This window comes from Salmo salar, chromosome 14 (assembly GCF_965601325.2).
Source record: "Salmo salar chromosome 14, fSalSal1, whole genome shotgun sequence".
In the NCBI taxonomy this organism is placed as follows: domain Eukaryota; kingdom Metazoa; phylum Chordata; class Actinopteri; order Salmoniformes; family Salmonidae; genus Salmo; species Salmo salar.
In genome coordinates this window covers 98,881,390-98,909,125 of record NC_138304.1, presented here as the reverse complement: position 1 = coordinate 98,909,125, position 27,736 = coordinate 98,881,390, and the positions used below count along the sequence as shown (strand labels likewise).

Sequence of the window (27,736 nt, the reverse complement as noted above, 5' to 3'; positions counted from 1 at the left end):
AGTATAGTCAGACTGTGTTGACCACCACAGCCCTAGCTGGAGAGTCAGAGAGTAGTCAGACTGTGTTGACCACCACAGCCCTAGCTGGAGAGTCAGAGAGTATAGTCAGACTGTGTTGACCACCACAGCCCTAGCTGGGGAGTCAGAGAGTAGTCAGACTGTGTTGACCACCACAGCCCTAGCTGGATAGTCAGAGAGTAGTCAGACTGTGTTGACCGCCACAGCCCTAGCTGGAGAATCAGAGAGTAGTCAGACTGTGTTGACCACCACAGCCCTAGCTGGATAGTCAGAGAGTAGTCAGACTGTGTTGACCACCACAGCCCTAGCTGGATAGTCAGAGAGTAGTCAGACTGTGTTGACCACCACAGCCCTAGCTGGAGAGTCAGAGAGTAGTCAGACTGTGTTTGTATTTTGAATATAAAATGTTTGATTCTGTCCCAATCTTTCAGATATCCCATGTAGGGCTGTGGCGGTCACGAAATGTAGTCAACCGGTGATTGACAAGCGAAGAACTGTCGGTCTCACGGGAAGTGACCGTTTATTAACATAAAGCGGTTCCACACATACAGGCAGCTGATGCGTGCCTCTGAAACATCTACACTGTTCCTAGTGTAAAGTGTAATAAAGCCATTTAATTGCCTGTACACCATCCCAATAAATCCATTATTTATTATAGGTAGGTCTTTCCTATGAAGCATTATAATATGAAGAAGTGACATTATTTTATAGTAAGAATAGAATTGAACTTCGCTGAATAAAATTGAAAGGATATGTTCCCGAGCTAGTGTGCACATGGAGAGGTTATTCTGTGTTAAAAAAGTGATCATTTGAAATAGGTTATATGCTTGATTTTGAGTTATTTGGCAACTTTAGTTGTGAATGATACAAACCTTAGAATGTCTTTGGAAATGAAAACATATATGGGCTGCATGATTCCACTATATTGATGTAAAAAATAAACTTGGAACAAAGGCATACACCATTTCATGTCACAGTGTAAAATTAGAAAATGTAAAATGTGTGAAATTAGATTTGATTTAAAATGGTCAATTATCAGCTGGGCAGGCTAACCACCACCATTATATAATGATTAAGCTGTTAAGAGTTAGCATACACACCATTTTGTTAATGGTCTTTTATTAACACTTTTTACTGGTGATATCAGCATTGTGACAAATAGTGCCTGTAGGCTACTTTCATATAGGACCTTTAGTATTCTCTTTTTTAGTTTAGAAAGGTTTTTTTTGGTTATAATGTAAATGTAAAAATGTATAAAAACACTGAAATAGTAATACATGTAAAGCAAAAAAGGAATAAAATAAGACATTTCTAATTATGTAAATAAAATAAATAAAGCACAACAGAAAATAATAAAAAAAACTCCCTGTTGCCTATAACGTCTACTGTTTCAGTCCACTATCATAGCATAACTCTGGCGAGTGCTATAGACTATGAGATTCCGATTCAGAAACACCAGCATGTTTACTTAGTCGGGCTGCAGTGAAGACCGGAGAGAGGTAACCATGTTCCCTGGCGTGCTGAACACCCTCTCTGACGCAGGGCTGCTAGCGCAAATGCACATCTACTTCTTAGCAAGCAGAGCCAATAAAGGAAAACAAAAGGTGGTTAGAGTGTTGGGCCAGTAACCGAAAGGTTGCTCGATTGAATCCCTGAGCTTTTAAGGTAAAAATCTGTCATTCTGCCCCTGAACAAGGCAGTTAACCCACTGTTCCTAGACCGTCATTGTAAATAAGAATTTATTCTTAACCTGTTGGGGCTAGAGGGCAGTATTTTCACGACTGGATAAAAAAACGTACCCGATTTAATCTGGTTACTAATCCTACCCAGTAACTAGAACATGCATATACTTATTATATATGGATAGAAAACACCCTAAAGTTTCTAAAACTGTTTGAATGGTGTCTGTGAGTATAACAGAACTCATTTGGCAGGCAAAACCCCGAGACAGATTCTGACAGGAAGTGGATACCTGATGTGTTGAATTACCTTTAAGCCTATGCCATTGAAACACACAGGGGCTTATTAATCTTTTGGCACTTCCTATTGCTTCCACTAGATGTCACCAGCCTTTACAAAGTGTTTTGAGTCTTCTACTGTGAGATCTGACCGAACAAGAGCCTTGGAACGGTGATGGCCGATTAGACTCTGGCGCGCGAGGTCATGTTGGGTACCCTCGTTCCAATACGTTTTAAAAGAGTATGCATTCGTCCACCTTGAATATTATTCATGTTCTGGTTAAAAAAGGCACTAATGATTTATGCTATACAACGTTTGACATGTTTGAACGAACGTAAATATATTTTTTCCCCTCGTTCATGAAGTGAAGTCCGGCGGGCTTAGAGCATGTGCTAACAACACGGAGCTTTTTGGACATAAATGATGAGCTTTTTTGAACAAAACTACATTCGTTATGGACCTGGGATTCCTGGAAGTGACATCTGATGAAGAGAATCAAAGGTAATGGATTATTTACATAGTATTTTCGATCTCTCCAACATGGCCGTTAGTCTGTATCGCAAAGCGTATTTTTCTGGGCGCAGTGCTCAGATTATTGCAAAGTGTGATTTCCCAGTAAGGTTATTTTTAAATCTGGCAAGTCGATTGCGTTCAAGAGATGTAAATCTATAATTCTTTAAATGACAATATAATATTTTACCAATGTTTTCTAATATTAATTATTTAATTTGTTGTGCTGACTTGACTGCCGGTTATTGGAGGGAAACGATTTCCTGAACATCAACGCCATAGTAAAACGCTGTTTTTGGATATAAATATGAACTTGATAGAACTAAAAATGCATGTATTGTCTAACATAATGTCCTAGGAGTGTCATCTGATGAGATTGTCAAAGGTTAGTGCATCATTTTAGCTGGTTTTATGGTTTTGGTGACGCCTGTCTTTGAATTGACAAAACATTACACACAGCTATTGTCAATGTACTCTCCTAACATAATCTAACTTTATGCTTTCGCCGTAAAACCTTTTTGAAATCGGACAACGTGTTTAGATTAAGGAGATGTTTATCTTTCAAAGGGTGTAAGATAGTTGTATGTTTGAAAAATTTGAATTTTGACATTTATTTGGTTTCAAATTTGCCGCTCTTGAAATGCACCTGCTGTTGATAGGGTGCACCACGGGTGGCACGCTAGCGTCCCACATAGCCCCAAGAGGTTAACGGACTTGCCTAGTTAAATAAAAAAATCCCGCCACCATGACAAAGGGTTAGCAGATGTGTCCCGTTCCTTCTCTTCCATATAGTGGGTCATCTAGGTGTCATCATGCACTCTCAACTTTAGTTGTTCTACAAACGTTGGGGTATAAGTTTTGATTTTTAATACATTTTAAAGCTGCATGACACGACTCTAATGACGATTTGAAAAAAGTTGCTTGAAAGGCTTGAGCTCTGCTTTGTTTGTTTTTGCGCAAGCTGTACACACTTCATCAGTCTCTCATTCACAAATTTGACAAGCATTCCCTTTCTGGCCGTAATGCACCCTAAAATCCATGTCTGTTGTACCCTTCTCACTGAGTGCTGCGTGCTCTCTATCACATGATCGGGTCTTTCTCACAGGCTACAAGTGAAGATGGACAACGAGGACGCAACTGCGCGTGTCCTTATCCAATTCCGAGGTGCATATTGAAGATATTGGAAGAACTGGCCACATTTACGTTTCGTCAGCCAACAAGATGAGTAGGCCTAACGAACAGCAAAAGCACTATCCTACGTCAATCTACTATCCCCCATAGTACAAAAGTTGATCTATTCTATTCTGTGCAATAAATTAATATTCCAAACATAGTCTGGGACAGTAGTGGGATGTGATAGATCCCAAATTAATACAACCACTAGTATCAACAAAAACATGCTTTACACAATGTGGCTGACACAACAGATCAGAACGTTTAGCTTAAAATGTTGATAAACTATTAGGCTATTTCTTCACATTATAAGCACAGCAATGCGCACATGGCAGTAGGATATAAGCACGAATGTTCCATTAGTGGAAAACACCATTATCAAAAGTGAATGCAAATGCGATCTAGCATGTAATGCTTTTATTATGAAGGTGCATTTTTTTATGGTGAAAATTATCTTCCCCAAACTTGAAATTCACACGCTGCTTATGTTTTTGGCCACTTGTGATACAAACCTTAACAAAAAATATTGGCCAATGGGCTAGGCTACATGAGGTGTGTGACTATGATTCTAAAAAATGTATGCTGGGTATCATTCACAAGTGATATGAAATACATGTCATTTATGCACTTAAATAGCGAGTGGAGGAAGCTTTTTCCGTGATTCATTTTCATGCCGGTCAGGTAGGCTATACTCCTGCTGTAAAGAGAAGCAATGTGCTTAATATTAGGAAAGTTGAGAAATAAATATAGTAGGCCTAGCCTATAGAAAGCTGATGGGATCCTCCTCTTTTTAATAGAGGCCATCACTGTTTTCTCACACAATTGCACAGCCTATAGAAATGTTGTGCAACATGAACTCATGGGCTCTCATGAAGTGTTTGATTAGATTTTCGATCACATTTGCATTGATGTCAGAGTGATTAGAGGGACAATAGAGTGCTGAGTAGCAGGCAGTTAGTGAGTTTGGTAGGCTACTTATGACCATCAGCAGCATCAGAGCTTGGAGACGCCTAGTTACCGTGACTAAACGGTCACATGGCATTTGACTGCCTTCGTGACTCGTGACGGCTGGTGTGGCGGTAATACGGTCACCGCAACAGCCCTAATCCCATGTTGGCTGGGTTATGGTTGTACTAAAGTTGCAGTTAGGGTCCTTACCTTGAACACGGACTGTTTGATGTCCTGTCCCAGTTTCTCAGACATGCGTCCCATGTTGTCAGCAGCCTTGTTCATCCCTCCAGCCAGGCTGTCTGGAAGGCCCTTCACAGCGTTGGACACGTTACGCATCGAGCTACGCAGTGGGTTCACAAACGTATCCATCTGAGGACACACACACTAGAGAGGTGAGTTTGTGTAGTGAGATACCGTAGATAAGCAACTGGACTATCTGCAGTTGGGCAAGGTGAGTGTGTGTCTCTCTCTCTCTGTGTGTGTGTGTGTCTGTCTCTCTCTCTCTGTGTGGGTGGGTCTGTCTGTCTGTCTGTCTGTCTGGGTCTGTCTGTCTCTGTCTGTCTGTCTCTGTGTGGGTGGGTCTGTCTGTCTGTGTGTGGGTGGGTCTGTCTGTGTGTCTCTCTCTTTCTCTGTGTGGGTGTGTGTGTGTGTGTGTGTGTGTGTGTGTGTGTGTGTGTGTGTGTGTGTGTGTGTGTGTGTGTGTGTGTGTGTGTGTGTCTCTCTGTGTGTGTGGGTGTGTGTGTGTGTGTGGGTGTGTGTGTGTGTCTCTCTGTGTGTGTGTGCGTGTGTGTCTCTCTGTGTGTGTGTCTCTCTGTGTGTGTGTCTCTCTGTGTGTGTGTGGGTGTGTGTGTGTGTGTGTGTGTGTGTGTGTGTGTGTGTGTGTGTGTGGGTGTGTGTGTGTGTGGGTGTGTGTGTGTGTCTCTCTGTGTGTGTGTGTGTGTGTGTGTGTGTGTGTGTCTCTCTCTCTCTCTCTGTGTGGGTGTGTGTGTGTGTGTGTGTGTGTGTGTCTCTCTGTGTGTGTGTGTGTGTGTGTGTGTGTGTGTGTGTGTGTGTGTGTGTGTCTCTCTCTCTCTCTCTCTGTGTGTGTGTGTGTGTGTGTGTGTCTCTCTCTCTCTCTCTCTGTGTGGGTGGGTCTGTCTGTCTGTGTGTGGGTGGGTCTGTCTGTGTGTCTCTCTCTTTCTCTGTGTGTGTGTGTGTGTGTGTGTGTGTGTGTGTGTGTGTGTGTGTGTGCTCTCTGTGTGTGTGTGTGTGTGTGTGTGTGTATGTATGAACCTTGCGTGCGAAATCTCCCTTCCCCTTGCTGTACTGTTTATTCTCCAGGAAGTCGTAGACGTAGTGAACCAGAGTAGGACAGGCCTTCACCATCTCTGGATTCAGCAGCAGCTAACACACAGACAGACAACAGAGGAATGGTTATAGCCAAGTAAACACAGCTAACACACAGACAGACAACAGAGGAATGGTTATAGCCAAGTAAACACAGCTAACACACAGACAGACAACAGAGGAATGGTTATAGCCAAGTAAACACAGCTAACACACAGACAGACAACAGAGGAATGGTTATAGCCAAGTAAACACAGCTAACACACAGACAGACAACAGAGGAATGGTTATAGCCAAGTAAACACAGCTAACACACAGACAGACAACAGAGGAATGGTTATAGCCAAGTAAACGGGTGTACTTAAGGCATGACACACTCCTTCGACACACTCTTACCTGTAGGTACGAGTTCAGGTCTTTTTTCCTCCTCTCCAGGAAGTCTCTGTCCATGTTGTTAAATGTCTTCTTCCCCGGCAGCTTCAGGATCGACGTCAAATTCTCAAACTGGAACACAACACACACAGGTTCCCGAAATGGAGGTACAACACACCCATAGAGGATGTATGGAGGCCGCATTTGGACAAAAGTCTGTTTTAGCATGGGGCAGCGCCATTGAGGATTCCACCATTTTGGAAGTAGTCAACTGGGTGGGACTTCCTATAGGTTAAGGAAGGATCACATAATTACATCCAGGTCATCAGGAGGGATCAGACAATTAATTATACTTGTGAGCAAACATTCCATAACTGCAGGTGGCAGTATATCCCCAGCCTTGGCTTTATACCGGTCAGACTATACACCCTCCAGCACAGTAGGTGGCAGTATATCCCCAGCCTTGGCTTTATACCGGTCAGACTATACACCCTCCAGCACAGTAGGTGGCAGTATATCCCCAGCATTGGCTTTATACCGGTCAGACTATACACCCTCCAGCACAGTAGGTGGCAGTATATCCCCAGCCTTGGCTTTATACCGGTCAGACTATATACCCTCCAGCACAGTAGGTGGCAGTATATCCCCAGCCTTGACTTTATAACGGTCAGACTATATACCCTCCAGCACAGTAGGTGGCAGTATATCCCCAGCCTTGGCTTTATACCAGTCAGACTATATACCCTCCAGCACAGTAGGTGGCAGTATATCCCCAGCCTTGGCTTTATACCGGTCAGACTATACACCCTCCAGCACAGTAGGTGGCAGTATATCCCCAGCCTTGGCTTTATACCGGTCAGACTATACACCCTCCAGCACAGTAGGTGGCAGTATATCCCCAGCCTTGGCTTTATACCGGTCAGACTATACACCCTCCAGCACAGTAGGTGGCAGTATATCCCCAGCCTTGGCTTTATACCGGTCAGACTATACACCCTCCAGTACAGTAGGTGGCAGTATATCCCCAGCCTTGGCTTTATAACGGTCAGACTATATACCCTCCAGCACAGTAGGTGGCAGTATATCCCCAGCCTTGGCTTTATACTGGTTCAGACTATACACCCTCCAGCACAGTAGGTGGCAGTAGCCACCTTTTCAGTTTACAAACTGCACTTATAGAAGCAGAAGAATAAATGGACTACTTTAAAAATGAGATCGCCCTCAATGGTGCTGCCCATGCTGGCACAGAAGATGCCATAGCCATGCCATCTTTCCATATCTATTTACACACCTTAGTAGTCAGAAGCTCTTTTCTATAGGCACACACACACTCATATTTACCTTTACCTGCTCCGTGATCCTCATGTGGAAGTCGTGGAAGTCAGAGTAGCGTCGGTAGGTCTTCCAGGAGTCTTCGCTGCCGTCATGGTTACGGCGCAACACAGTGATGGCGTAGAGGGCGTAGGTCTTGCCGTGGTCGTTACACACCCCTGTAGCACCCAGCAGCCCCAACCCCATACCCAACCCAGCCCCAGGGAGACAGGCATCAGATACCGATACACAGAGCCCAGGAGGGGTGAAGAGAGGAGGGTAGGAGGGAGGCAGGTAGGGTAGGATGGAGGGAGAGAGGTAGGGAGGGGTGATGGTACATAGGATGGGGCATATGCAGACAGAGGGTGCCGTGGGTAGTGAGACAAAGGGTGCCGTGGGTAGTGAGATAGAGGAAGGAAAAACAAGAGAAGTGAAAGGAAGAGAAAAAGGAAAAGCAGAAGACATGGTGGGTGAAGGAATACTGACATGGTGAAGGAATACTGACATGGTGAAGGAATACTGACATGGTGATGGAATACTGACATGGTGAAGGAATACTGACATGGTGAAGGAATACTGACATGGTGAAGGAATACTGACATGGTGAAGGAATACTGACATGGTGATGGAATAGTGACATGGTGAAGGAATACTGACATGGTGAAGGAATACTGACATGGTGATGGAATACTGACATGGTGAAGGAATACTGACATGGTGAAGGAATACTGACATGGTGAAGGAATACTGACATGGTGAAGGAATACTGACATGGTGATGGAATACTGACATGGTGAAGGAATACTGACATGGTGAAGGAATACTGACATGGTGAAGGAATACTGACATGGTGATGGAATACTGACATGGTGATGGAATACTGACATGGTGAAGGAATACTGACATGGTGATGGAATAGTGACATGGTGAAGGAATACTGACATGGTGAAGGAATACTGACATGGTGAAGGAATACTGACATGGTGAAGGAATACTGACATGGTGATGGAATAGTGACATGGTGAAGGAATACTGACATGGTGAAGGAATACTGACATGGTGAAGGAATACTGACATGGTGAAGGAATACTGACATGGTGAAGGAATACTGACATGGTGAAGGAATACTGACATGGTGAAGGAATACTGACATGGTGATGGAATACTGACATGGTGAAGGAATACTGACATGGTGATGGAATACTGACATGGTGATGGAATACTGACATGGTGAAGGAATAGTGACATGGTGATGGAATACTGACATGGTGATGGAATACTGACATGGTGATGGAATACTGACATGGTGAAAGTGATGGAATAGTGACAGTCTGAGTTTTTTGCATTTTGACAGGGGAACGGTTTTAAGGCTACCACAGTCGTACACACACACATCTCTAAATGAAACCTCATTAGTGGTCAGTAGTCACACATGCAAGTGAGAGAACATGGATAGCTGGTTTACTTTCAGTAACACACTAGCTTATAATAAATCATACTACAATACACTCATCTGACTGGAGATTATATCACGTGTGTGTATGTGTGTGTGTGTGTGTCCACCTGTATCAGAGATGAAGGCGTGTAGCTGTATATTGTCATCATGGCAGGAGTTCGACAGGTCATCCAGAGACTATAAACAGAGGAGAGAGAAACAACCAATCAGAACCAGAGATACTGCCAATCTTCGGACTAACATCCAATCAACACCTGTGATACTGTTAATCCCTGTACTAACGGCCAATCAACAGCAGCGATACTGCCTGCTACTGTGACCTCTGCAGTAAAACTAACTGGTTAGTTAAATGTTAACAAGTCTACAGCAGGGTAGTTAACATCAGCAGTGGTTCAGTAAAACCTGTTGTAACAGTACTATGACTGGCTGTAGTTAATGATAACTGGTGTCTCAGGGGCTGACCAGGACTTACCAGATTAATGCTTCCTGTTGGAGAACCGTTGAACGATTCTGAAGAGGAAGAGAGGGAGAAAAAGAAAGGAAGCTGAGTTAAAGGTACCAAACAAGAATTCACAAAATGGGACAAACACCAAATTGAGTGACTGTATGTAGAATTATGCAAAAATATCCTCTGTGTACAACTTAAACCACCAAATAATGCATGCAGAGCAGAATTAGGTGGATAACCACTAATTATCAAAATCCAGAAAAGAGACGTTAAATTCCACCACCTAAAAGGAAGTGATTCCCAAACCTTCCATAACAAAGCCATCACCTACAGAGAGATGAACCTGGAGAAGAGTCCCCTTAGCAAGCTAATCCTGGGGCTCTGTTCACAAACACAAACAGACCCCACAGAGCCCCAGGACAGCAACACAATTAGACCCAAGCAAATCATGAGACAACAAAAGGATAATTAATTACTTGACATATTGGAAAGAATGTAAAAAAAAAAAAAACTGAGCAAACTAGAATGATATTTGGCCCTAAACAGAGAGAACACAGTGGCAGAATATCTGACCACTGTGACTGACCCAAACTTAAGGAAAGCTTTGACTATGTACAGACTCAGTGAGCATAGCCTTGCTATTGAGAGAGGCCACCGTAGGCAGACCTGTCTCTCAAGAGAAGACACAAAATGAGGTGGAAACTGAGCTGCACTTCCTAACCTCCTGCCAAATGTATGACCATATTAGAAACACATATTTCCCTCAGATTACACAGACCCACAAAGATTTGAAAACAACCCCAATTTTGTAAACTCCTATATCTATTGGGTGAAATACCACAGTGTGTCATCACAGTAGCAAGATTTGTGACTTGTTGCCACAAGAAAAGGGCAACCAGTGAAGAACAAACACCACTAAATACAACCAATATTTATGTTTATTTATTTCCCCTTTTTTACTATTTGCACATCGTTACAACACTGTATTGTGGTGGAAAATGTTATCTTGTGAAGAGACAGCCTTGAAAATGTTCATCTTGTCTTAGTATCATAAATAATCCTTGGTTCCTGCCTGTGCTTGGTAAAGATGGGGGGGTCATTAAATCCTCTGTTGGACCATCTGCCAGAACGGCCAGAATATGTTCCATAAGTTAAGATAGGAGACGGTGCCAGACACATGCCAGAACCAACCCTATGAACCATGACTACGTAACGTGTCTGTAACCAGTATATAAGATATCCAACGGGACTGCCCCGGTAGAGCTCCTGATGTACTTGGTGCATTGAGTTGGTTAGAACCTCTCAAGCGAGCTGATAATAAAGAATGATTCATTTAAGATTGACTTTGAGTGTTTCATGTGTAGAATTTCCACGACAGTATATATAGACATATGACATTTTAAATGTCTTTATTCTTTTGTAACTTCTGTGAGTGTAATGTTTACTGTTAATTTTTTATAGATTTTTTCACTTCTGTTTATTATCTATTTCACTTGCTTTGGCAATGTAAACATATGTTTCCCATGTCAATAAAGCCCCTTGAATTGAGTTGATATAGGACAACATTTACTCTTCACAGTCATGGAGAAACTCAATTTCTGGGGGGCTGTGTTCATTTTTTAAATATTTTTGTCCAATTAAAACCTAGGCAACCAGGTGAGGGAAGCTGATCAATGACCTTAATTGATTATTCAAGTACAAGGGAGAAGTGAAAACCCACAGACACTCGGCCCTCCAGGAATTGATTGTAACACCCCAGGGTTAAGCTATGCTAACAACGTAGACAGAAGCTGTACTAACCTCCATCTCCGTCATCTGATCCTCTATAAGAGGGTTCTTTCAGCATGTCCAGCTCAGCTAACATCCTGACGTAGAGAGGACTCTGTCTGAACGACGGGTAGTACCTGTCATCACGAAGCATCATGTCATACACCTGCAACACACACACGCACGGGCACGCACACACGGGCACGCACACACGTCAGAACACGTGAATACTTTATTTGGATTGACAATGAAACATTAAGTACAAAGGTCTCCAATATCTCAGAGATGCTGGTTACAGTAGCTGTTACAGTTGATAGTCTGATAAAAATAGATCATTCAAACACAAACCCACCTTTCTCTGGATGTCGTCGAATATCTCTGGCGTGGGGTCACTGTCCTTCTGTAGGTTCTCTCCCAGTTTGAGAACAGACGCCTCATCTACCTGCACCCTGGGGGACGCCTGGAGAGAGAGGAAGAGAGATTATACAATTGAGAGAAAATTAGTGTTTTTAAGTGATACTTCAGGATTTTGCCAATGAGTCCCTTTACTTCCCCAGAGACAGAGGAACTCATGGATACCATTTGTATGTCTCTGTGTGCAGTTTGAAAGAAGTTAGCTCAATGGCTGGAAGTCTATGGGTATCCCATCGACTTCCAGCCATAGTCCCAGTCGGTATTCACATAATAAGGAATTCCCTTGACCCATAGTCCCAGTCGGTATTCACATAATAAGGAATTCCCTCGACCCACAGCCCCAGTCGGTATTCACATAATAAGGAATTCCCTCGACCACAGCCCCAGTCGGTATTCACATAATAAGGAATTCCCTCGACCACAGCCCCAGTCGGTATTCACATAATAAGGAATTCCCTCGACCCACAGCCCCAGTCGGTATTCACATAATAAGGAATTCCCTCGACCACAGCCCCAGTCGGTATTCACATAATAAGGAATTCCCTCGACCACAGCCCCAGTCGGTATTCACATAATAAGGAATTCCCTCGACCACAGCCCCAGTCGGTATTCACATAATAAGGAATTCCCTCGACCAAAACGACATTCTTTTCTATTGACCCCTAATGTAAGAGGAAAAACTTCGCAGTTGATTTCTTGATATACAGAAATAACAAAACATGCTGAAAAGAAGCTGTGTTGTTCAATGTACATGTAACCAGGTCAGAAATCCCAACCTACGGTTTGCAACGCTCCCACGTAGGGAAATAGAGCCTGGGAGAAGAGCCCTGTGACTTCAGGCTACTGAGCGACGTAGAGTGGGAAATGTGGGGAAGCCGGTATACATGTAGACTACATGTAGCTAATGTGTGTGGAAAACATTTAATCACAGGTAAGACTTTTAACTTGTTTAGTACAGGGCCTTTGTAACTCCACTCATTACTTGTATAGTCTGTTTGTGTTGTTGGTCTTGGCTAGCTACTCACTCACTCTGCTGTTAACACCAGCATGAAAAGGCGCATGAGGGAGTGAGAACTCTAGGGAGCAAGCAATGTTGAAAAGTAATCTTTAGACATGTTGTCCTTTTCTTAAATGTAGTTTTGTAATTGACTAAAACAATGGGGTAACCACATGTTGTTTTCCCCCCAGCCGGTCAGGGACGCAACGTTCTATCCAATACTGACTATTGCACCAACGGCCTCATTGCTAAAATCGCGAAATATCCCTTTAACCTGTTGGGGGTAGAGGGCAGTATTTACACGGCCGGATAAAAAACGTACCCGATTTAATCTGGTTATTACTACTGCCCAGAAACTAGAATATGCATATAATTATTGGCTTTGGATAGAAAACACCCTAAAGTTTCTAAAACTGTTTGAATGGTGTCTGTGAGTATAACAGAACTCATATGGCAGGCAAAAACCTGAGAAGATTCCTTACAGGAAGTGCCCTCTCTGACCATTCCTTGAGCTTCTTGACTCTGTTTATTGAAGACTGAGGATCTTTGCTATAACGTGACACTTCCTACGGCTCCCATAGGCTCTCAGAAGGCGGGAAAAAGCTGAATGATGTAATTCCAGCCCCAGGCTGAAACACATTAGCGCTTTTGGCAAGTGCTCTATCAGAGGACAATGAGACTGAGGCGCGTGCACGAGTCGACCCCATGTTTTTATTTTCTATCATCTTTGAACCTAAACACAGATTCCCGGTCGGAATATTATCGCTTTTTTACGAGAAAAATGGCATAAAAATTGATTTTAAACAGCGGTTGACATGCTTCGAAGTACGGTAATGGAATATTTAGAATTCTTTTGTCACGAAATGCGTCGTGCGCGTCACCCTTCTTTACCATTCGGATAGTGTCTTGAACGCACAAACAAAACAGAGGATATTTGAACATAACTATGGATTATTTTGAACCAAACCAACATTTGTTATTGAAGTAGACGTCCTGGGAGTGCATTCTGACGAAGACAGCAAAGGTAATAACATTTTTCTTATAGTAAATCTGATTTTGGTGAGTGCTAAACTTGGTGGGTGTCTAAATAGCTAGCCCTGTGATGCCGGGCTATCTACTGAGAATATTGCAAAATGTGCTTTCACCGAAAAGCTATTTTAAAATCGGACATAGCGAGTGCATAGAGGAGTTCTGTATCTATAATTCCTAAAATAATTGTTATGTTTTTTGTGAACGTTTATCGTGAGTAATTTAGTAAATTCACCGGAAGTTAGTTCTGAACGTCACATGCTAATGTAAAAAGCTGTTTTTTGATATAAATATGAACTTGATTGAACAAAACATGCATGTATTGTATAACATAATGTCCTAGGGTTGCCATCTGATGAAGATCAAAGGTTAGTGCTGCATTTAGCTGTGGTTTGGGTTTATGTGACATTATATGCTAGCTTGAAAAATGGGTGTCTGATTATTTCTGGCTGGGTACTCTGCTGACATAATCTAATGTTTTGCTTTCGTTGTAAAGCCTTTTTGAAATCGGACAGTGTGGTTAGATTAACGAGAGTCTTGTCTTTAAAATGGTGTAAAATAGTCATATGTTTGAGAAATTGAAGTAATAGCATTTCTAAGGTATTTGAATAACGCGCCACGGGATTCAACTGGCTGTTGAGTAGGTGGGACGATTTCGTCCCCCGACCCTAGAGAGGTTAAGTAAAAGTGTGTGTGTGTTACCTTATCAGATAAGTACTGTTCATACACCCCTAGTGCTGCAGCCTTCAGCAGTCCTGTAGTGTCTCCTCCCTTCTTTCCATCCTTCTGCCATCCCTCCATCACCTCGAGTTGTTGCTGGGCTGTTACTCTGTAGCCCTCCACTGTCAGCCAGAAGAACAGCTCTGCCTGGGCCCCAGCCCCCAGCATGTAGTCTATAGGAGAGGGTAGAGGTCAAAGCTTAGAGGTCAGGCTCAGCTGTTACTCTGTAGCCCTTCACTTTCAGCCAGAAGAACAGCTTTTCCTGGACCCCAGCATGAAGTCTTCAGGAGAGGGTAGAGGTCAAAGGTCAGAGTCAGGTGTGGGTTGTTACTTTGTAGCCATCTTGTCAGGCAAAATAACTGTACTTGTTTGCATGTCAGGACAGAGCCAGTGTTGTGTGTGGTACTAACCCATGAAGAACTGCAGGGCGATGTTGTGTACCAGAATGTGTTCCAGTGGTATAATACACAGCTTGCCCAAGTTTGTCGCTAGTTTCAGAGCATCCACCTCCTACAGTACACAGATGGAAACAGACAGAGAAAAGGTGAGAACAAGTGAAATTGAGAGAGTACGAGAGGGGGTTTAGTACGCGTTACGGCTGACTCTCTTACCTTCCCAGACTGTAGCCTCTGTATCCTGGTCTCACAGACCTTCTTCACAAACATCAGACTGTTGATCTGGTTCTTTATTACATTGATATCTGAAAGCCAGAGAGAGAAAGAAATGGAGGAAGGAGGAGGATAGGGAGAGTGGGATATGGAGAGGAGAGTTAAGCGAAAAATGAATATTTTAGATTTTCAGGATTTTATGTATACTTTGTTAAGTGTGGGGTCATGCATGTTGCTCTCTGTGTGTGTGTGTGTGTGTGTGTGTGTGTCTCTCTGTGTATGTACCGTCTCCTGCGGTGTCCAGTGATCGTAGGTACTGTAGTTCCTCCAGGGCCTTGTCTTTAACAGCCTCCAGTTCAGACACTCTGTCTGTCAGCTTCAAGATGTTCATAAAAGCCTCGTAGTTACAGCTCGAGTCCCGGATCTACACAGACAGGTTTCTCAATAGATGCTACAACAGCTGTATTGATAACAGTTATTGATCTCTACCAACAACCCACAACTAGTTGATAAACTGGTTATATTGATAATGATAGATCTTTTTTTGGTTTAAATATATTTCATCCATAGAGTGGTCCTTCAGAGGAATGATTGTGGACATATATTTGACATTTTTATCCAAAAGCATAATTGATATAAGTTGGCATATTTATGACACTGTGACCACAAAACTAACATTTCTTCAAAAGAGTAAGGTGCTACTAAGAAAAGATTTGTGTCATATGAAGCGTTACAGCTTGCTCTGTAATACGAGTAGTACATTGATTCCAATAACAATTTTCTTATATTAATTGATGAATATTGAAAAATATAAACATGAATATTGAAAACACCATTTTTTTATTTGCCACATGTTTCAATAATTTGTTGAATACAGTAGAATCTAAAGTCATGGTCTTGAAAGGTGAAGGTGCATAAAGATGAAACATTATGGAGTCTTAAAGGAGGCCTTGGTAAGGCAACAACGTCATAAATATGCCAATTTTGATGAATTATTTCTCAATAAGACTTTTAGATACAAATGTAAAATATACGGTCAACAATCCTTTCTCCAAAGGACCATTCTATGGATAAAATCTCCTGAAAATCCCACAAATCCTGATATTGTTACTGATACTGACCATCCAGATAACGAACTGGTTGATGTAGTCAGGATCACTCAGCTGGTTGACCAGGGGAAGGAGAACGCCTCGCGCCAGAATCTCCTGGAACATGGACACAATAACATGACATCACCATCAGAACTGTATGGGTCCATAAACAAATAAGAAATCACACACCCAGAAGCATCATTTCTGGTGGGCGGAGACTAACGCAGCAAGGCTTATTAAAACCGTTCTCTCTCACTTCTACCAACATGGCTCCTGCTGCACTAGGGGCGCTAAAACCCTAGACCACTTTTATTCTTCCCACACAAATGTATACAAGGCCCTCCCCCGCCCTTCCTTCAGCAAATCAGACCATGACTCCATCTTCCTACTTTAAAAAAATGAATAAACTCAAACAGGAAGTACTAGTGAAGCACTCAATACAAAGTGGTCAGATGAAGCAGACGTGAGGCTACAAGACAACAACCTCTCCCTCAACATCAATAAGACCAAGGAGCTGATTGTGGACTACAGGAGAAAGAGGGGAGAGCACGCCCCCATCCACATCCACGGGGCTGTTGTGGAGCGGGTCAAGAGCCTTAAGTTCCTTGGCGTCCATGTCACTAAGGACTTAACATGGTCCATGTGCGTGTGTGTGTCTCACCCTGAGGAAGTATCGCATGTTCTTGTTGTGGAAGTCTCCAGGAGGTAGTAACAGGTAGAGCAGTACCTCACACAGATCCCTCAGGAACCCTGATACACAGAGAGAGAGACAGAGAGAGCGAGACAGAGAGCCAGACAGAGAGAGCGAGAGCGAGACAGAGACAGAGAGAGCGAGAGCGAGACAGAGAGAGCGAGAGCGAGACAGAGAGAGCGAGACAGAGAGAGAGAGAGCGAGAGCGAGACAGAGAGAGCGAGACAGAGAGAGCGAGACAGAGAGAGAGAGAGCGAGAGCGAGAGCGAGACAGAGAGAGAGAGAGAGCGAGACAGAGCGAGAGCGAGAGCGAGACAGAGAGAGAGAGAGAGCGAGACAGAGAGAGAGAGAGAGCGAGACAGAGAGAGAGAGAGCGAGACAGAGAGAGAGAGAGCGAGACAGAGAGAGAGAGAGCGAGACAGAGAGCGAGACAGAGAGCGAGACAGAGAGCGAGACAGAGAGCGAGACAGAGAGCGAGACAGAGCGAGGCAGAGCGAGGCAGAGCGAGGCAGAGCGAGGCAGAGAGCGAGAGCGAGACAGAGAGCGAGACAGAGAGCGAGACAGAGAGCGAGACAGAGAGCGAGACAGAGAGCGAGAGCGAGACAGAGCGAGCGAGACAGAGCGAGCGAGAGAGACAGAGCGAGCGAGACAGAGCGAGCGAGACAGAGCGAGCGAGACAGAGCGAGCGAGCGAGACAGAGCGAGCGAGCGAGCGAGCGAGACAGAGCGAGCGAGCGAGAGAGACAGAGCGAGCGAGCGAGCGAGACAGAGCGAGCGAGCGAGCGAGACAGAGCGAGCGAGCGAGAGAGACAGAGCGAGCGAGCGAGAGAGACAGAGCGAGCGAGAGAGAGAGACAGAGCGAGCGAGAGAGAGAGACAGAGCGAGCGAGCGAGAGAGACAGAGCGAGCGAGCGAGAGAGACAGAGCGAGCGAGCGAGAGAGACAGAGCGAGCGAGCGAGCGAGACAGAGCGAGCGAGCGAGACAGAGCGAGCGAGAGAGACAGAGCGAGCGAGCGAGCAGAGCGAGCGAGCGAGCGAGACAGAGCGAGCGAGCGAGACAGAGCGAGCGAGAGAGACAGAGCGAGCGAGCGAGCGAGAGAGCGAGCGAGCGAGACAGAGCGAGCGAGCGAGAGAGACAGAGCGAGCGAGCGAGACAGAGCGAGCGAGCGAGACAGAGCGAGCGAGCGAGAGAGACAGAGCGAGCGAGCGAGAGAGACAGAGCGAGCGAGCGAGCGAGACAGAGCGAGCGAGCGAGCGAGACAGAGCGAGCGAGCGAGAGAGACAGAGCGAGCGAGCGAGCGAGACAGAGCGAGCGAGCGAGCAGAGCGAGCGAGGAGCGAGCGAGCGAGAGAGAGGCAGAGCGAGCGAGCGAGGACAGAGCGAGCGAGCGAGCGAGCAGAGCGAGCGAGAGAGAGAGACAGAGCGAGCGAGCGAGCGAGCGAGCAGAGCGAGCGGAGCGAGACAGAGCGAGCGAGCGAGACAGAACGAGCGAGCGAGCGAGACAGAACGAGCGAGCGAGCGAGACAGAACGAGCGAGCGAGAGAGACAGAACGAGCGAGCGAGAGAGACAGAGCGAGCGAGCGAGAGAGACAGAGCGAGCGAGCGAGAGAGACAGAGCGAGCGAGCGAGAGAGACAGAGCGAGCGAGCGAGACAGAGCGAGCGAGAGAGACAGAGCGAGCGAGCGAGCGAGCGAGCGAGCGAGAGAGACAGAGCGAGCGAGCGAGCGAGCGAGACAGAGCGAGCGAGCGAGCGAGACAGAGCGAGCGAGCGAGACAGAGCGAGACAGAGCGAGCGAGAGACAGAGCGAGAGACAGAGACACAGAGAGAGACAGAGCGAGAGAGAGAGAGACAGAGCGAGAGAGAGAGAGACAGAGCGAGAGAGAGAGAGACAGAGCGAGAGCGAGAGAGACAGAGCGAGAGCGAGAGAGACAGAGCGAGAGCGAGAGAGACAGAGCGAGAGCGAGAGAGACAGAGCGAGAGCGAGAGAGACAGAGCGAGAGCGAGAGAGACAGAGCGAGAGAGAGAGACACAGAGCGAGAGAGACAGAGCGAGAGAGAGAGAGACAGAGCGAGAGAGAGAGAGACAGAGCGAGAGAGAGAGAGACAGAGCGAGAGAGAGAGAGACAGAGCGAGAGAGAGAGAGACAGAGCGAGACCGAGCGAGCGAGCGAGACAGAGAGCGAGCGAGACAGAGAGCGAGCGAGCGAGACAGAGAGCGAGCGAGACAGAGCGAGAGAGAGAGACAGAGCGAGAGAGAGTGACAGAGCGAGACAGAGAGACAGAGCGAGACAGAGAGACAGAGCGAGAGAGAGACAGAGCGAGAGAGAGAGAGAGAGACAGAGCGAGAGAGAGAGAGAGAGACAGAGCGAGAGAGAGAGAGAGAGACAGAGCGAGAGAGAGAGAGAGAGACAGAGCGAGAGAGAGAGAGAGAGACAGAGCGAGCGAGAGACAGAGCGAGCGAGAGAGACAGAGCGAGCGAGAGACAGAGCGAGCGAGACAGAGCGAGACAGAGAGCGAGACAGAGAGCGAGAGAGAGAGAGAGAGAGAGAGAGCGAGAGAGAGAGCGAGAGAGAGAGCGAGAGAGAGAGACAGAGCGAGAGAGACAGAGCGAGAGCGAGAGAGACAGAGCGAGAGAGAGAGAGACAGAGCGAGAGAGAGAGAGACAGAGCGAGAGAGAGAGAGACAGAGCGAGAGAGAGAGAGACAGAGCGAGAGAGACAGAGCGAGAGAGACAGAGCGAGAGAGACAGAGCGAGAGAGACAGAGCGAGAGAGACAGAGCGAGAGAGACAGAGCGAGAGAGACAGAGCGAGAGAGACAGAGCGAGAGAGAGGCAGAGCGAGAGAGAGACAGACAGAAGTCAGTATCTGAATGTGAACCTTATGATAAACCCACACACAGAGGTAGAAACCTGGAGCTGACACACAGCAACATGTTTTAGTAGTGCTGCTGACTAACGGAGAGAAAACTGGAGAAGTTACACTTTATATATGCTCCCAACAATTCAAATGGGTAAACATCATAACTAACGTTTTGGTTGACCCTGAAGAAGGCACTGCGATGCCAACAGTTGATTAGGAGGTTTACCCCATTGTCTTTCGTCCGATGGCGTCATTCTAACTGAACAAGCGTCTCCAGGAGCCATCTGTCTAATTGTGGAACTCATACCTAAAAAATTAAAATGTTGGTAATCTGCCTAACACTAGTTCTCAGGACTACCATAACTATGGAACACCGGCAGACTGACCCACTGGCTAGGGGCTGCTAAACCAGGTTATATAAGACTGACCTACTGGCCAGGGGGCTGCTACGGCAAACCATGTTATATAAGACTGACCCACTGGCCAGGGGGCTTCTAAACCAGGTTATATCAGACTGACCCACTGGCCGGGGGGCTTCTAAACCAGGTTATATCAGACTGACCCACTGGCCGGGGGGCTTCTAAACCAGGTTATATCAGACTGACCCACTGGCTGGGGGGCTTCTAAACCAGGTTATATAAGACTGACCCACTGGCTAGGGGGCTGCTACGGCAAACCAGGTTATATCAGACTGACCCACTGGCTAGGGGGCTTCTAAACCATGTTCGATCAGTAGAGCAAACTTGTTCCCAGTTAGCAGCCCAGAGCTAGTTTGTCTGAATAGCCATTACTGCAGCTAGTCTGCCAGCTTGCTGATGAAATAGTAATGCACCAAAGTTCTAGAGTTGTTCTCAGAAATCAGTATGTATCTGACTCTGATAGCTGGCACTGGTGACTCGCTAAGTTGTAACATTTGGCCAACGCGATGTCGCAGCTAGCACAGTCAGCTGCTGCGGAACTCAGTGCACTAAACAGGGCAGGACAGCAACTGTCTTATCAGAGAAACATGAATTGTGCTATAGCTAGAATCTTACTACACTAGCTAGCTACCTTGAGGGAGTATTTATTCAGCATTGAGTGTGTGTGAACTGGTGTTGGGTTAGCATCGCTTTGGTTTCATACGGAGACTGGCTCAGCTAACAAGAAAAATAGCTAGCTAGCCAAATGGTGCACATTTCAAAATACTAATACACATAATAGTGATTCTACAACCACTATACTCCCTAGATAGATGTAGAATTAGGTAGTTAAGACTTAAAGAAAATGTCACAATTAGCTACCGTTTAAAGCTTTTGGTAAGATTAACTCTGACTCACCTTGGTAACATTTTCGGAATTTATGACAGCGTATTGCAGCCAAACTATTTTTTTTAAATCTATCCCATGAGTGTTTGCAAGTTATCAGCCAGATCACAGCACGACGCCGTCTGCAATCTGACGTAAGACAATGAGGTTTACCGATTCAATTATATATAGTGTTCAACTTTTTCTTTCTATTTAAACACACGCAGGAGGCTAAAAGGAGTTCCAAATGCCTTGACGAGGTGCAACGTGTGAACCTCCCTCGTTCTTCCGGGTGTGTGTGTGTGTGTGCGTGGGTGTGTGTGTGTGTGTGTGTGTGTGTGTGTGTGTGTGTGTGTGTGTGTGTGTGTGTGTGTGTGGGGGACCTTCTTCATCCTTCAGGGAGGTGCAGACCACGTCTCTACAGATGTTCCTCTCCATCTCCACCTCCGCCTCAAAGAATGACTCCACCATCTCCTCCGACAAGTCCCCTAGAAACACACCACATCATCATCATCATCACCACCACCACAATCATAAACATCACCATATTCATAATCATCCACAACGTCTTCGTAATAATCATCATCATGCCAGAGAGAAAGCGAGTGTGTGTGTGTGTGTGTGTGTGTGTGTGTGTGTGTGTCCTTACTCTGTTTACTGTCCTCCAGTCTGTCTTGGGCCTTTCTGAAGACTCGAAGGTGAGTAGCGAAGTCATCCACCAGTCTGGTGGTGAAATAAGGCTGCCAGTCCACCTCTTTAGACCTGTATAACAGTGTTGTAACACAGTAGTAATAGGCTAGTTATGATGCTGTAATTGAGTAGTAGACTAGTTATAATGCAGTAGAGTAGTAATAGACTACATAAAGCAGTAGACTAGTTAAAGCATTAATTGAGTAGTAATAGACTAGTTATAAAGCCATAGAGTATTAGACTACTTATGCAGTAGAGAAGTAATAGACTACTTATAAAGCAGTAGACTAGAGTAGTAAGACTAGTTAGAGTAGTCAGACTAGATAAAGCCGTAATTGAATAGTAGACTACTTATAATGCAGTAGAGTAGTAATAGATTACTTATAAAGCAGTAATAGCCTAGTTAAAGAAATAGAGTTAGAAAAGTAATAGAGTAGTTATAAAGCAGTAATAGAGTAGTTATAAAGCAGTAATAGAGTAGTTATAAAGCAGTAATAGAGTAGTTATAAAGCAGTAATAGAGTAGTTATAAAGCAGTAATAGAGTAGTTGTAATAGAATATTACATTACCGTGTAGAGAACTGTACCAGAGCATTCTGGACCGTCTGTCTGATTTCCAGCAGAAAAGAATCATCCTCACTCAGAGTATAATACCAGTACTGGATATAATCTCTCAAAGCAAACTGGATGACCTGGGGGGGGGGGGGGGAGAGAAAGAGAGAGAGAAAGAGAGAGAAACAGGCCAGCCCTTATTGTTGCTGAGAACTCCATGTTCATCGTACCAGAGCTGAGCGAGACGAGAAAAATAAATCCATATACAGTGAGCACCATAATTCATTGGACAGTGACCCTTTTTTTGTTATTTTGGTTCTGTACTCTAGCACTTTGAGTTTGAAAGGATACAATGTCAATGAGGGTGAAGTGCAGACTGTCAGCTTTAATTTGAGGGTATTTTCATACTTATCGGAGGAACCGTTTAGAAATGACAGCACCTTCTGTACATAGTCCCCCCATTTTAAGGTACTAGAAGTATTTGTTGAATTGGCTTCACAGACCTGTGTCATTAGGCAGGTGTATTCATTTGTGTCGTTAGTGAATGCAGGAAAGCTGTTGGTGAATAGTATTGATTCTAGACTTTGCTATTGTTGGGGTGTGACAACATGAGGAAGACAGTAGTGTCGATGCAAATGAAGCTGGCCGTCATAAGGCTCAGAAATGAAAATCAATCAATCAGGAACTTTGCAAAATCCCTGGGCATGCCCCAGTCAACAGTTTGGTTCATCATTAACAAGAAAAAAATAACCGGTGAACTCAATTATGTCAAAAGACCCGGTAGACTGAGGAAGACCACTCTCTATGGTGAAGAAAACCCCTCCTGACAACAGCCCAACAGATCAAAAACACTCTCCTGGATGCAGGTGTAGATGTGTCGAAGTCTACCATACGTAGAAGACTACACCAGCAGGACTACAGAGGGTACACTACAAGATGCAAACCACTGATAAGCCTGAAGAACAGAAAGGCGAGATTACAGTTTTCTAAAAAGCACCTAAAAGAGCCCCAAGAGTTCTGGAAAAAAGTATTGTGGACAGATGAGACAAAAATGAACATGTACCAGAGTGATGGAAAGAGGAAAGTGTGGAGAAAAAAAGACATGCCCATGATCCAAAGCATACCACCTCATCCGTGGAGGGGGTGGTATGACTTGGGCCTGTATGGCTGCCAGTGGAACAGGCTCAGTTGTCTTCATCGATGATGTGACTGCAGACAGAAGTAGAACAATACATTCTGAAGTCTACAGAAATATTTTATCTGCTCAGATAAAACCAAATGCCTCCAAACTCATTGGACGGCACTTCATCACGCAACAAGACAATGACCCTAAACATACTGCTAGAGGAACTAAGGGGTTTTTGATGACCAAAAAGTCGAAAATCCTCGACTGGTCGAGTCAATCACCGGATCTGAATCCATTTGAACATGCATTTTACATGCTGAGAAGGAGACTGAAGGCAATAAGTCCCCGAAACAAGCAGGAACTGAAGATGGCTGCAGTACAGGCCTGGCAGAGCATCACCAGGGAAGATACCCAGCGTCTGATGTCGATGCATCGCAGACTTCAAGCAGTCATTGCATGCGAAGGATATGCGACCAAATATTAACAATGATTACTTTTATTCTACATTATGTTAAACTGTCCAATGTTGTTTGATGCCCGAAAATGGGGGGGGACTATGTACAAAAGGTGCTGTCATTTCTAAACGGTTCATCTGATAAGTATGAAAATACCATCAAATTAAAGCTGACAGTCTGCACTTCACCCTCATTGTCATTGTATCCTTTCAAACTCAAAGTGCTAGAATACAGAACCAAAGTAACATAAAAATGGTCACTGTCCAATGAATTATGGTGCTCACTGTAGCTGCTGTTTTACGGACTCCTGATGAATTTAACTATTTTGTGTGTTTCTTTAATGCTCATCTTAAAGGAAAACTCCAGCCAAACACTATCTTTTGGTATTTGTTTCATTAGTCCATTGTTGATATAGTCCCAAAATGTTTTGCATGTCAGCAATCAAGTTTCAAATACATATAACCTTCAGAATACAGAAATACAGCCGGTGTGTTGCATTATATGATGCCAACTCCACCATATCGGCTGTATTTCTGTATTTTGAAAGTCATACATCTTGAAAATGTCTCCGCTATTACTTCCTATGACCGAAAAAGGCTTCTGGACATCAGAACAGCGATCACGAACCTCGAAGATTTCTACTTCAACGAGTGGGCAGCCCTGGACATTCTGCTTACTCCGGACCATGCCCTAATCCCCAGGACTCAAAGAGGAAGCGGCAGCAAAAAAGAGCCAGGTGAGGTTGACCTCCTAACAAGATTAAGTCGGCGAATGAATAGACCACCATTGCCCTCTGTTCTGTTAGCGAAAGTGCAACATGGAAGATGGATGAACTCCAAGACTATTCTATCAACGGGACCTGAAGAACTGTAATATTCTGTGATTCTCGTAGTCTTGGCTGAACAAGAACATGGATAATATATACCCGTTTCTTCATGCATTGTCTCGACCAGACGGCAGCCTCGGGTAAGACTAAGTGGGGAGGGGTGTTTCTTCGTTAAGAGCAGCTGGTGCACGATCTCTAATGTTAAGGAAGCCTCAAGTTTTTGCTTGCTAAAATACCTGATAAGCTGCAGACCATACTATTTACCAAGAGAGTTTACAGCTATATATATATATATATATATATATATATATATATATATATATTATTTTTTTTGTACCTGTCCATTTATCATCACAAACAGATGCTGGCACTAAACGAGCTGTATAGACGGGTTGGTTGTTTATCAACAAATCCGACACATGAGCAACTATGGGGCAAAACAGACCGGTTGGATTAGACTTGACAACATGTAAGCTATATTGTGTCTCTGTTTATTGAAAACATGAATAAATGTGTTGAATTAGCACTTTTTGTCTCTGAAATAGACCGTTACAGTTGTTGGTTAGCTAGCTAGCAAATTTTTGCCATATTAGCATTGACATGAAATCAGTAGTAAAACACCTCAAAACTAGACATTGCATCTAGAACAAGATGAAACATGCTGAAATGAGTCACGATTCCCCACATGGCCTGTTTCTTGTCATTCTTGCTAGCAATCTGGCAATCCAGAATCACAACAACACGCTGACTTCTGCCCCATGGAAGTGGGCACATAATTTGTGACATTGTCAGCTAACCCATCTATAGTGCGTTAAAGGGAAACACTAGGCTTTAGAACGCCAGCTAACTCTAAATCTAACCCATCTATGAGGCCTTAAAGGGGAAGGGGAACACTAGGTTTTAGAACGCAGGCTAAATGTAACTGTATATCTAACCCGTCTATAGGACTTTAAGGGGAAGGGGAACACTCGGTTTTAGAACGCAGGCTAAATGTAACTGTATATCTAACCCATCTATAGGGCTTTAAGCAAACAAGAAAATACACATACACACACTTCTTGTGGCCGGTGATTTTAAGGCAGGGAAACTGAAATCTGTTTTACCTCATTTTTTACCAGCATGTCACCAAGTATAGGCGACAAAACTCTAGATCACCTTTACTCCACACACAGAAACCCATACAGGGCTCTCCCTCGCATTCCCTTTGGCAAATCTGACCATAACTCTATCCTTCTGATTACTGCTTACAAGCAAAAACAGGAAGTACCAATGATGCGCTCAACACAGAAGTGGTCCGATAAAGCGGATGCTAAGCTTCAGGACTGTTTCACTAGCACAGACTGGAATATGTTCCGAGATTCATCTGATAACATTGAGGAGTTTACCACATCAGTCACCGGCTTCATTAATATGTGCATCCACGACGTCCCCCCCCACCGTATGTACATATCCCAACCAGAAGTCATGGATCACACGCAACAACCTCACTGAGCTAAAGGCTAGAGCAGGGTTGCCCAACCCTCTGGCTGGAGAACTACCGTCCTGTGGGTTTTCAGTCCAACCCTAATTTAACACACCTGATTTTACTAATTAGCTGCTCAACAAGACCTTAACTAGCTGAATCAGATATGCTAAAATTAGGGTTAGACTGAAAACCTACAAAACAGTAGATCTCCAGGAAGAGGGTTGGGCAGCCCTGGGATAGAGCTACCACTTTCAAGGAGTGGGACACTAATTCAGATGCTTATAAGAAATCCCACTATGACCTCCGACGAGCCATCAAACAGGCAAAGCATCAATACATGACTAAGACTGAATCCTACTACGCCGGCTCTGACAATTGTCAGATGTGGCAGGGTTTACAAACTATCAGGGATTACAAAAGAGAAACCTAGCTGGGAGCTGCCCAGTGACACGAGCCTACCAGATGAGCTTAATGCCTTCTATGCTCACTTAGAGGCAATCAAAAATAACCATGCATGAGCGCACCAGCTGTTTCGGACAACTGGGTGATCTCTCTCTCTCCGTAGCCGATGCGATTAAAACCTTTAAACAGCTTAACATGGACACGGAGACAGATGGATTACCAGGACATGTACTCAGAGCATGCACTGATCAGCTTAGCTGGCAAGTATATTCACTGACATTTTCAACCTCTCCCTGAACCCGTCTGTAAGAACTACGTTTCAAGCAGACCACCATAGTCCCTGTGCCCAATAACGCCAAGGTAACCTGTCTAAATGACTATCACCACATAGCACTCACATCTGTAGCCATGAAGGAAGTGCTTTGAAAGGCTGGTCATGGCTCACATCAACACCATCTCAGACACCCTGGACACACTCATATTTGCATACCGCCCCAACAGATCCACAGATGCCGCAATCTTTATTGTAGTCCACACTGCTCTCTCCCACCTGGATAAGAGGAACACCTATGTGAGAATGCTGTTCATTGACTACAGCTCAGTGTTCACCACCATAGTGCCTTCCATCACTAAGCTAAGGTCCCTGGGACTAAACACCTCCCTCTGCAACTGGATCCTGGACTTCCTGACAGGACTCGCCCAGGTAGTGAGGGTAGGCAACAACACAGCCACATTGACCCTCAACACGGGTGCTCCTCCTGTATTCCTTGTTCACCCACGACTGCGTGGCCACGCACGACTCCCAACACCATCATTAAGTTTGCTGACGAAACAACGGTGGTATGCCTGATCACCATCGATGATGAGACAGCCTATAGAGCAGGGATCATCAACTAGTCAGCCGCGGGCCGTTTTTTTTTTCTGCATGCCGGAACATACTTATCATTTGTAGACTGTAAATTGACCGCAAGAAGCCCAAACAGATAGATGACTAAAACGATCATTTCAAACCTTGCTTACATTTGTATACAATCACGTCTCTGTTATGTGTGGGAATACTTGGGAACAGATTTCCAAAAAGTGTGGTGCCAAGACACCAACCTTTCCCTCAACGTCAGCAAGACAAAGAAGCTGATCGTGGACTACAGGAAACGGAGGGTCAAGCACACCCCCATCCACATCGATGGGACTGTGGTGGAGCGGGTCGAGAACTTCAAGTTCCTTCGTGTCCACATTACTATT

The 27,736-nt window shown here is 44.8% G+C and overlaps 1 protein-coding gene across 5 annotated transcripts in view; it reads right to left on the bottom strand.

Moving 5' to 3' along the window:
- LOC106570616 (sorting nexin-13) overlaps positions 1–27,736 on the bottom strand; it is a 71,422-nt gene that overhangs the window by 10,855 nt on the left and 32,831 nt on the right. For 4 of the 5 annotated variants that reach the window (XM_045694954.2, XM_082961300.1, XM_045694957.2 and 1 more), the window contains 17 exons: positions 22,239–22,360; positions 21,629–21,741; positions 21,363–21,467; positions 16,812–16,900; positions 16,181–16,264; positions 15,345–15,483; positions 15,063–15,151; positions 14,862–14,961; positions 14,434–14,624; positions 11,644–11,751; positions 11,325–11,457; positions 9,549–9,586; positions 9,184–9,253; positions 7,651–7,799; positions 6,334–6,441; positions 5,884–5,994; positions 4,819–4,980 (listed from right to left, as the gene is read on the bottom strand). In XM_045694954.2, coding sequence (XP_045550910.1) covers positions 4,819–4,980; positions 5,884–5,994; positions 6,334–6,441; positions 7,651–7,799; positions 9,184–9,253; positions 9,549–9,586; positions 11,325–11,457; positions 11,644–11,751; positions 14,434–14,624; positions 14,862–14,961; positions 15,063–15,151; positions 15,345–15,483; positions 16,181–16,264; positions 16,812–16,900; positions 21,363–21,467; positions 21,629–21,741; positions 22,239–22,360 — 1,911 coding nt within the window. The remainder of the gene's footprint in view (positions 1–4,818; positions 4,981–5,883; positions 5,995–6,333; positions 6,442–7,650; positions 7,800–9,183; positions 9,254–9,548; positions 9,587–11,324; positions 11,458–11,643; positions 11,752–14,433; positions 14,625–14,861; positions 14,962–15,062; positions 15,152–15,344; positions 15,484–16,180; positions 16,265–16,811; positions 16,901–21,362; positions 21,468–21,628; positions 21,742–22,238; positions 22,361–27,736) is intronic. The other variant, XM_045694955.2, reaches the window with a different exon arrangement.